The sequence below is a fragment of the Pogona vitticeps genome, chromosome 1 (assembly GCF_051106095.1).
Source record: "Pogona vitticeps strain Pit_001003342236 chromosome 1, PviZW2.1, whole genome shotgun sequence".
In the NCBI taxonomy this organism is placed as follows: domain Eukaryota; kingdom Metazoa; phylum Chordata; class Lepidosauria; order Squamata; family Agamidae; genus Pogona; species Pogona vitticeps.
This window is the reverse complement of record NC_135783.1, coordinates 59,976,606-59,988,325: the sequence shown is the minus strand read 5'-3', so window position 1 is coordinate 59,988,325 and position 11,720 is coordinate 59,976,606. Positions and strand designations below refer to the sequence as shown.

The 11,720-nt window shown below is 41.7% G+C and overlaps 1 protein-coding gene across 1 annotated transcript; it reads right to left on the bottom strand.

Moving 5' to 3' along the window:
* Positions 1-5,649: 5,649 nt before the first annotated feature.
* On the bottom strand, positions 5,650-11,331 carry LOC110076398 (small ribosomal subunit protein uS14). The gene has a single exon (XM_020788494.3). The coding sequence runs from the start codon at positions 11,323-11,325 to the stop codon at positions 11,155-11,157; it is 171 nt and encodes a 56-aa protein (XP_020644153.3). The 5' UTR covers positions 11,326-11,331; the 3' UTR covers positions 5,650-11,154.
* Between the last annotated feature and the right edge of the window lie 389 nt (positions 11,332-11,720).

Here is an 11,720-nt window from a genome sequence, read left to right as displayed (position 1 = left end):
GTACAGATAATATACTGCATTCCAAAGAATCCTGTAGCACTGGTAAAACACACTAAGCTATGTTTAGATCTAAGTCCAAATGTAATTGCTAAACATTTTAAACCTGCTTACTGTAATATCACTTCTGGGGTACTAATGTTCAGAGAGCAATATTTTTCATTTTCCAGACCACAAGCTTAGTAAAAGTAAAATTACAACCACAACATATCTTGATGAAGTCTAATTCAGATGGTGCTCACATAAATGGAGATTAGGTGTTCCTACCTCACTGGCACATTCAACTAGTCCAAGAATAAGAAAATAATTTAAAAAAACTTCTGCTTCTCTCCTCACTACACACATTTCCTAAACAACTGTCCTATCCTCATTTTCTGTACTAGTAAAATCACCATCTCAAGCAGCAAAAGCAAAACTGCAACAAATAACTTGCAACCAACCTTTTTTTTACATTAAGCAGTTAAATTAGTTCAAACAGTATGTGTCACTACCCTAGTGCACTCATCCTAGTGTAGATACAGGCTTTTCAATATATTGATCCAATTTAAAATTATCTTTTTTTAAAAAAAAGTTAAAACTTTTTTCATGAATATGATACTTTTGTAAACAGAATATTAAGACAAAATTACCAAGCAGGAAATAGCTTAGCTCCATTTAATATTTAACAAATTAAGGTAGCAGCATTTCAAAATACAGTAATGAAATGTAGAAATCAAAATTCCAGATAGCTCAAGTGAATGATACAAGAAAGCCATCTAGTGTTAACATTTAGAAGTGAAACTGCACTTAAGAATTGGTAAAAGAATTTATAGGACCATTCTTGACCATTAATACGTTTATCACAATACTGTAATTCAAATGTTTTCAAATAATATTTCTCACGCAAACAACCATTCTAAACAGGATAACAATCTGGAAGTAATCTACTAATATCTACATAGCTTATGAATTCTTTCTGCATAAAATAGGTAACATGCTGAAAATTGTCAACTTCAGAATCTTATTGTCAAAGCCAAGATGTGAACTCATTATCAGTAGCAAGTGGAAAATACCTAAACAATTATTCATAAAGGAACAACAAATTCTTTTGTAGAATTAGAAATCTAAACATATGCCAAGAAAAAGCCTGCCAAAACAGTAAGAAGGGAAAGTTTTAAAAATCTAACTGTGGAAGAGATCATAAAGTGGTAGCATCGGGGCATATCAGGCAGAAATTGCGAAAGCATACCGAAGAAAATGTTTACCGTCTTCTAAACATGACAATTACACTGTCGAGAAATCAATTTTAACGCTTACAACGGATACATCAGTATCTTCTCAGATTCAAGGGGAGAAAGAGTCTATCCTTCCCTCCTTTCTTGAAAACAAATTCAAACAAGCATTTAAAGAACTATCAGCGATGCCAGCAACCAACATTCTTTTAAAAGTCTTCTAAAAACAGATATGTAATAAAATCGTACCACCAATCCAACAGATACCACCGCCATGCCCTACTCACCCCCTCTCACTCCAAAAAGACAACACAGCCTTGACACAGCAATTCGTTCAGGAATTTGTTTAAGAGAGAGAGAGAGAGAGATGTAGAGTAACAATTTAGGAAGGATTCAGCTGGAAGCAAGAGCGATGAAATCTATGCTGTAAGGCGGCGAATGTCCTGCCTCCTGTCCCCTTCTCCTCTCTCCCGCAACCACCGCTATCCTTCCCAGCCACCGAGGACACCTCTACAGGCACCCCTCCCGCCCGCTTCCCCCCCCACCCGCTCCCCCCCCCCCCACCGGCATCCTAAAACAGTCCCCTCCTCGACTCGGAAGAAGAGGGGGAAACGAACGTGAGGAAGCGCCTCAGGTCCCTCGCGAAGGCACCGTGAAGGGGGCCGAGTGCGTTTCTGCATTCCTCTCCCCATTTCATCTACACGAAAACCCGCTCCAAGTTAAGGCAGACTCAAAAAGAGGGCGCCCCGTCGTGGTTCCCCCCCCCCACATTCCCCCCAGATGCCCGCTCTCTCTCTCTCTCTCTCACACACACACACACACACACACACACAAAGGGGTTGCGTGTGGTTATTCTTAAAAGGCTTACGAAATCCTCTTCGCCCAAACTGTGGTGCCTCCACTACAGCCCACAAAACCGCCCTTCTGAGGGAACCGCCTCAGAACCGCCGCTTTCCCCTCGGCGGGACTCCCTCCTGCCCGGCTCCCACACACCCTTGCCGGGCAGCCTCCTCGCACCACACATTCCAGCCGCCCGCCTTCACAGGAGAAGAAGAAGAAGCAAGAAGCCCAGCAGCAGGAGAAGGAGACCTGAGGCAGAGGCGGCGGTGGGGACGGCGACCCGTCTCCTACCTTCTTTCACAGACCAGCCGCGAAGCCAGGCTGCTGGCCGGCCAACGGACCCATTGGCCCTTCGTCCGAGACCTCTCGTCCTGCCGCCTGGCCTTCCAAGCAGACGGACGGGGAGTGAGGCTGCTGATGGGCGGGAAGGAGCGCCCAGAGACTGGAAAGAGCCGGGAGGCGGCGAAGGGAGCGCCACCCGCCTGCCCGCCCGCCCGCCCGCTTCCCTCAGCGAGCGCACTTGCCAGCGCGAGGCGACTGCGCCTCGGTCCGCCTCAGCAGCCGGATAGGAGGGGGCGGGGCTGGGGAGAGAAAGAAAAGCCGCGAGAGACTCTCCCCGGCACACAACGACGCTCTCCTAGCTGCTTATTGGCTGCCTCCACCTCGGAGCGCCCCTCTGTGGTCACCCCCCACACGCCATTGGACGGTGCTTTTCGGAGAGGAACGCCCCGCCTACCATCCGAGGCGGCAGAACCCTTCTCTTTTTAGTAATTCTCTCCCTTGCCTTATAGAGCCTGGAGGGAGCTGCTGTTGTTACCGCTTTCTTTCTGTTCTGCTTTTCCCGGGCAGCGTTGGGGGAAGGGGGGAGAGAAGGGTTCCCAAAGTGGTGCCTTGAGGTGGAGCGTCGTTGCAGAGGAAACTTTAGCCCTAAAAGGAACCCGTCAGGAAGTCCAGAGTGAAAGAATCGGGCGGGGTGCGTGTGTACAGTATGTGTGTATCAGTCCATTACAGCAAAGCAACAAAGACGGATCAATTTTTATTTCGGATAAGCTTTCCTGGATATCACAGACCACTTCCGCAAAAGTCTATTAATGTCTAAGGTGCCAAAAGATTTCTCCCCACTAATGCTTCTCTTCCGCATGATGGACACCAATCAGACACTGATACAGTATACGGAGATAGGGCACGGAAGAGAGGGGGGGGAATCAAGGGATTGTGGAAATGACTGTCTGTAAATCAGGAAAAAGGACCTGCCTCTGGAAAGCCTGAGAAGGGTGATATATTAAAAACAGTAACAACATCCACCTTTTAGAACAAGGCTGAGAATCCTATATTCAGTGTGAATGGCAGCCTGGTTTCAAAACCTTGGACAAGTCCTACAGAAAACATTGTATATTATAGTTTTAGAATGAGGGAGGGGTTGATTTGCGGCTATCCAGATGTTGCTGGGCTGCAAGTCCCATGGTCACACAATATTGCCTGTGCCTGTTAGGATCAATGATAACATGTACAAGGCCAGAATTTAGGCACCCTTACAATGCTCTCTTGGAGCAGGTGGTGTCCCGCAAATACACAAATCTATCACCAAAAGCGTCTAAAGTAATAGAAACATTTGGGATAAGCACTGGAGACAACCATTAATGATCATGTGTGATGGCAACTCACCAATCATAGGTGCAGTGATGTCATGTTGTTGTTTAGTCGTTAAGTCATGTCCGACTCTTCGTGACCCCATGGACCAAAGCTCACCAGGCCCTCCTGTCTTCCACTGCCTCCTGGAGTTTCGTCAAATTCATGTTGGTAGCTTCAATGACACTGTCCATCCATCTCATCCTCTGTCATCCCCTTCTCCTCTTGCCTTCACACTTTCCCAACATCAGAGTCTTTTCCAGGGAATCTTCTCTTCTCATGAGATGGCCAAAGTATTGGAGCCTCAGCTTCAGGATCTGTCCTTCCAGTGAGCACTCAGGGTTGATTTCCTTCAAAATGGATAGGTTTGTTCTCCTTGCAGTCCAGGGGACTCTCAAGAGCCTCCTCCAGTGATAGTCATAGTTTGGTTGTTGTGGGTTTTTCGGGCTCTTTGACCGTGTTCTGAAGGTTGTTCTTCCTAACGTTTCGCCAGTCTCTGTGGCCAGCATCTTCAGAGGACAGCACTCTGTGCTCTGGTCTAGTTTGCTTGGGAGTTGAGTATTTATGGCTGTGAGATAGGCTTTTGTCCTTTTCAGGAGATGGGTGATTAGTGTGTCTTGTTGCGGGTGTATTGTTGTGATAAGGAGGGAAGATTATCTGTCACTGTGATTGATGGGTGTCATTAGCTGGCCTTTTGTGTGTAGGACAAAAGCCTATCTCACAGCCATAAATGCTCAATTCCCAAGCAAACTACACCAGAGCACAGAGTGCTGTCCTCTGAAGATGCCAGCCACAGAGACTGGTGAAATGTTAGGAAGAAAAACCAAAGAATAACGAAGAACATGGCCAAAGAGCCTGAAAACCCCCCAACAACTATTAGATCCCCGCCGTGAAAGCCTTCGCGAATACATAGTCATAGTTTATTTATATGTTGCATTTTCCAGAAATACATTGGAATGGTAGGGCCTTGCAGCTGGGGCAATGACTTCCCAGAGAATAGCAAGTAATGAGTAGCTTCTGTCAGACAGGCCAGTTGTCAGCAGTTACTGCCTAGACAAAAGAATTCTGGCTTTTTCATATTTTCCAAAATAATTACAGTCAGGAGTCAGCTGTCCAGGCATGTACATTGACAGAAATGCTCACATTTGTTCTTTTAAAAATACATTGCCCCTTCCTACAACAAAGCACTATTTATGAGTAAATGCATTTAGTAACTCAATTTTATTCCTCTAGTCATGGTGGTGCTATGGTTTAAATGAGTTTAAAACGTGAAATGGCATGTGCAGTGCATATTTCTTCATTTTCTTTTCCTCTTCATTAATACATTCCCAGCATAGAGTACATTTTAAAAATAAGGGGGGGGGGATTGATGGAAGTCAGAGTATATCCTTTTTTAAATTGGAGTTAATACATGGCTTATGTTCTCTTTTGCTAGAACAAATGAGCCATATTGAACCAGTAGTGAATCACGGTATAGCAAGCGGGGTAGTTGAGAAGGAAAAAGCTGTATCTTTCATGATTGAGATGATACACCGGGCCATTAAAAGATGAGGGGTTAAGAACAGGATCTAAAATTACTGAAAGGAAAACCTTGGGATGAAGGCTGGGGGGACAGAAAGGAGGTAATCCAACCCTTTTTTTCCTGCTGTTCCCCTCATCTGGGGCTCTGCTGGGGCTGTGCTGTCTTATGACGGCAGTGCCCATAGAGTCAATGTAGCTCCACGAATGGGTGTCCACAGGAGGAGCAAGGAGAAATACTTTTGTCCCCTTTCTAGAATTCTAAATGTGTTATTTTAATAGACACAGACAGATGCAGTATCTTGTAGTGATACAAAATGGGCAAATTACAGTATTTTGGCATATCACAATGCAGTTCTCCCCACAGGAAAAAAAATTCTGCAGACACTCTTGACTGTTCATAACATCAGTGTTGCACCACACGCTACATTTTTATTTTACACTATTTTCTCAATGTCATTCCTTGTACATATAAGCCAATACCTACTGGGTATAATTATGTCAAGACTTGCATTATTTCTTATTCAAACATCCAACTCATTAAATCTGTCACATGACCAAGTTTCCTTACTGATAATGGAATGTAGAACAATTGTCAAAAGAGAACAAATGGGATGTATAAACTATGGAAAATTATTCTGAGCAGTTACGTTAAGTACCTTGCACCCTGATACAGGCATTGCTGCATCTGAAGAAGTGGGCTACAGTCCATGAATATGTATCTCAAATTTATTTTGTTATTTTAATCTTCAGGATGCCAGAAAACTCGTTATAGTTCTCCTTGAAATGAAAGAAGTTAACACAGATCAGCTGTGACAGTGTCACCTTATGCATGCTAATTCAGAAGCCAGTTCTGCTGAATTTACTGAGGTCTACTCACAAGTTAGCAAACACAAGACTGTATATAAAATCACAGCTGTTGTTCCATACCAGAGAATAAACTTGGACTGTTCAGCAAGTTGAACATGTACTTTGGTCCTGTTATTTCCTTTAAAATTTAATAGTATATTATGGCTTGGGAAAGAATGGCTTGACAGAGCAATTACAGAATAATGCAATATCCAGAAGACGTGTACGTCCATCTTTCTTTTCTTTCTCTTAAAGTATTGCAGAGAAATATAAGCAGCCTAAAACCAAGCAGATATACTTCAGAGGAAGGAAATTATGACTCAGTTATACATTATTTAGAAGAAAATATAATTGATTCTGCCAAGGTGTCTACCTTTGTACCAGCCCTTCAATTTCCAATCTCAAATGAATAAAAGTACAGTAAAGCAGTGATGGTATAAGGGACCTTTTATTTAGCTTCATTTATTTAGCCTCTGTGAACAAAAAGACTGGGAGAGAATTGTTAGCAGAACAGCCACTTGAAATTCACCTACTTGGTGAAATAACTGTTCTCAAAAAAGGGGGGAAAGTTGCAAGAACTCAGACAGTACTATAAACAATATATCATTCTTTCCAACACAACAGCAGGATTTATTTACAGTCAACCCTCGACTTACAAACGGCCCTAGTTACAAACATTTCGACTTACAAGCCGCTCTGATAGAAAAATATTGACTCGACTTGCAAACTTAGATTCAAGTTACGAACTGAAAAAAATGTGTGGGAGGTGGGGAAAGTCCAAAATTTGAACTTTCAGTTAACCGTTGGCCAGTGAAGAGGGTGCCTGTCTGCTTCCTCGCTCTTCCCAGCGTTTTGAGAGTGGATTTGGAGACAGTCTTCAGACCGCCTGGTATTGTCTGGTACAGTGCTGTATGGACTGTATTTTTATTTTTTGGCTTTTTTTAAATTTTGGATTTTTGGATTTTTAAAAGGTGTTCCCTTCCTCCTTTGCTGCCCCCTTTCCCTCCAAAAGGTGCTTGTCTTAATTGAAAAGGTGCTTTTCAAAGTGATCTGTTGTCTGAAAGGTGCTTGGTTTTTCCAGAAGGTGCTTGTCTTGGCTGACAAGGTGCTTTTCAAGGTGTTCTGTTGAAAAGGTGTCTGTTCCCTCCTTCCCTCCCTCTTTTCTTTCCTTTTTTTAAACCTAAGTCATCTTAGGTTAAAAGGGAAAAAAGAAAACAAATTCTGCCCCTAGTGGTAGGAACGGATTAACCGGCTTTGCAATAGTTCCTATGGGAACTAATGATTCCAGTTAAAAACTGCCCCTCGACCTAAGAACCAAAAACAGCCAGAATGGATTAATTGGTTTTCCATGCATTCCTATGGGAAATGCTGATTTGACTTACAAACTTTTCGACTTACAAAATTCCTTCTGGAACGGATTAAGTTTGTAAGTCAAGGGCTGACTGTATTTTTTCTAACACAGATCCAGATTCAGGGGCTGCAATCTAGTGATGGAGAAGCAAAAGCGTGACATGAAAAATGCTGGTATATTTTAGCTGAAAACTCTTATTGTCAGTAACTAAGGACCTGTCCAGACAAGGGAATTTGGAGTGGTCTAGTGAGCACTTAAAAGGTTCTCATCTTCAGTGGAATCTATTTTATCTCTCACTTGAGCAATCCTTCTGTTCACACTTGAGATATTTTTAAGGAAAAAAGCAGGATATAATGTAAGAAAGAAAGAAAGAAAGAAAGAAAGAAAGAAAGAAAGAAAGAAAGAAAGAAAGAAAGAAAGAAAGACAGACAGACAGACAGACAGACAGACCACGCAAGTCTTTCGATTGCTGATTTACTCAGAAATAAAGAGGCAGCAGCGATAGCACTGGTAGGAAAACATTGTGGGGAAGGTTAGGGAGACAGGAGGGAGGTAACTTGACCCCCTTCCCTGCTGTTCTCCTCAGCCAGGGCTCTGCTGGGGCTGTACTGCCTTGTGTGGGGAGCACCTATGGAGTCAACATATCTCCCATCCTGACATTTTCTTGCAAGCATCATTCAGCTGGCTAAAGTGGCTTTTATTTTTTATTTTTGTTAAATATAGTTAGTGGCATATGAATGGCAGGATAGCTCATTGGCTTAGGCATCTGGCTGCAGAACCCAAATGTTAAGAGTTCAATTCCCCACTGTTCCTTCCTGACAAGGGCTGGCCTCACTGATCCATAGGGTCCTATCCAGCTCTGGGGTTCTAAGATTGTTGTTGTTGAAAGAGCAATACATCCACCTAGAATGGAATTAGAATTGTGCTGTGTCAGTTAGGGAAATACAAATAAAGAGAAGATGGAAATAGAGGAGGTTTCTCTGCCCTTCCTTTTAAAGTCACAACTTATTATGTCACATGGTTGTCATATCTAATAACACCACCCACAGCTCCATTTGGGTGTAAACTAACCATCTGCACAAGATAATTAGCATTGCACTTAATTGTACCAAAAAGAATATATGCCCTAATGCTGTGCCAAAAAGGTGCCAACAGCTCTATCATTCATATATTGATCTATATGCCAGTCTCGACAGGCCCAAATCCTCAGGAGATGTGCTTTTAGATTAGAAAAAGCCACTGAATGAACATATGATAGGGAAAGGAGCATGGCTAACTTGAGAAGCCCAGAAGGTCAGACTGAGACCCCATACAAGGAGTTTGGAATACCTGAGGTTGTCCTACTTTGGGCACATCATGAGAAGACAGGGCTCTCTGAAAAAAGATAATAATACTAGGAAAGATGGAAGGCAGCAGCAAATGAGGAAGACCAAATATGAGATGGACTGACTGCCTAAAAGAAGCCATGATCCATAGAATGAGTCTACAAGAGGTGAGTAGGGCTATTGGTGACAGGACATTTTGGAGATAGCTCATTCATAGGGTTGCCATAAGTCAGAAATGACTTGATAGTACATAACAACAACAAAACATATATAAAGGTGTGTTTGAAATCTGAGACGATGGGGTGGAAAGGGAAAAACCAAGCAAGGAAAACAATTGCTTGTTGCTTTTCTCTCAGAGATGCGCTCTTTCAAAGCTATTTCTGTTATTAAATTTATTAGAGATCCTTGACTTGCTTGTGCAGAATGTGTGTTACTTTTTACCCCTCAAAGTTTCAATTCCTCAGTGATGGGCATGGAGAAGTAGCTTCAGTTACCATAGTTTTCATTAAAATTTGAAACAAGCAATATAGTGACATTTACAAGAAAGCAGCTGTCTTATAAATTTCGTTGTACTGCTAATCTTATTGAAACAGAGCAGGCAGACAGGGTGAAAAATGTCACATGTTTCTGATTGTTCCAAAACATGCAGCCAATAAAGTTTTCAGTTTCATCTTAATTCATCACACGCAAGCTGACTCCATTTCTGATCCATTATATCTCCTCCGTGTTTTGTTTTAAATGGTACACAGGATTATGGTGAACAGTAATATAAAAAAACTACATTTTTGTTGTTATAAATAAATGAATAAATTAATTGATTTAAGACATCTCTCTCTTCGATCAATAGATAATTCAGCCAAAGGTAGACTTTCTGAGAAATGTAGGCTTCAGTTGCTTATTTACCAGCTATGGAAAATATTTGTGGGCAGTTTTATATGTGCGGCATATATTTTAAAAATATATCTGCTGCATGCACAAGTATGCTATTTACTATGACATGGACCAGCAGCCATGATTTAGTCAGAAAAATTATCAGCTCACATACATTCACTGTTTGTATGATGAGGCTGTATGTAATAGTGTTCTGAAGGAATGTGAATTGTAAAAATATTATGTGAGCTGAATTGCATATACAGTATAACTCCATTAGAAAGATGGGATACATGCTTTCAAAATGATTTTTTTAAAAAAAACACCCTGTTTGGATGGTGGATGGATATATGGTTTTTCTATATGCTACTTTTAAAGATTGTCTGGGAAAATCATTGGAATACATTCATATATCCTTCTCTTGTGCTATATTCAGCACCCACTGCCTGAAGTTGTGCCTATTAAGCATTCTGGTGGTGCTTTGAAGCTGTTCTCTATAGCCTGTTACTGTTGTTCCTAGAAATAACTTACAAGTGTATTATGGCAACGAGTGCAAAATCCCATCTCCAGCTAATCCCCTTGCTTACTGTAAGTTGCAAAAGAATACAGTCCATACAATGGAAAGCACAAAGATTTTCTTTCTCAGTAAAAAAAAAACAAAACCCTATTCTTATAGTTCCCTGATACTTTTGTTAGCATAGTTTCTGTGAATCATCCTAGCCAAAGTTTATATAAAATTCCTCAAAGACAATTTAATCATGCAGTTTCCATAACTCACATCGTCTTCTAGAACAATGTGTTATGGCTGTTCACCACTAGGTGTCCTCTATTAATACCTACTTACTGCTATGGCTTGAAATACTGATTTCTGGATTTGAAATCTTTGCTCCTTTTAAAATAGGAAGTACTGTATTACAGATAATAGTTCTTCCTAACCATTTCTTTTTTTACATATTGTCTATATCTCAGTCTTGTCTGTATCTCAGTTTAGCTGAAATATTTCTGGTGAAGTGTTTGCTTTTACATGTGAATTCATTTGGATCATATCCACTGTTATGCTGAATGCTTAACCGTTTCCTCTATTACAAGGAATGTGGTTGTTGTCATTATGTGCTGTCAAGTTGGAAATGACTTACAGCGACCCTAATAGGGCTTTCAGGGTACTGTACGTGAGATATTTAAGGAGTGGTTTTACCAGTTCCATTCCTCTCCATGGCAGAGGAGATTCAAACCCTGGTCTCCTAGTCCATCACTCTATCCACTGCACCACACTGTGTATCCTTATTTTATATTTATTTTTATGTATACAACAGCTTGTTCAGCAAGAGGCATTTATTTATTTATTTATTTATTTATTTATTTATTTATTTATTTATTTATTTATTTATTTATTTATTTATTTATTTATTTATTTATTCATTCCATTTATACTCTGCCTATCTGGTCATATTGACCACTCTAGGCGGCTTACAACACACATTTGCCAGCATCTTCCATTTTGGCTATCTCCATCGGCCAAGACGGAGGCTTCTGTGGCCTGGGAGGTTTTAGGAGAAACTGGTGTTTAATCCAACTTGACGAAGCCCATGTCCTTGGCGTACTGGTGGAAGTACTGGCGGCACATGTTGAGGCCATGCTTGCGTATCAGGCCGTGGCGGTTGGAGCAGACCCGGCAGGAGCGGGACCCCTGTCCGAATTTCCTTGGGTGGCTCCAGTAGAGCTGCTGGTGGCCCATAGCGGGAGAGAGACATGCCTGCGTCCGTCGCGGGCCCGACCGGAAAGGGGGAAAGGCACTGTGTATTCCTATTACATGGAATATTTGGCCTAAAACCACACTGTTGAGTTGTATCCAGAGGCTGAAATCTTGTGGTAGTTTTCAGTTAATTCCTAACGTGCTAATGAAGTGCCTGCTGCGATTCTCAGGGAGGGGAGCACATATATAAAGGCAGCATGTATGTGAACCCCCAAGAATCATGGCAGGGACTCTTTCCAAAACTGCTTTCCAAAGGCTGGTGGGAATATTTATTCGTTTGTTTGTTTCTTCTATTTATAGGCCGCCTTTCTCCCAATCAGGGGGCCAAAGGCGACTGACAATATTAAAATAATAGAATTAAAACTATAAGTTAAAAA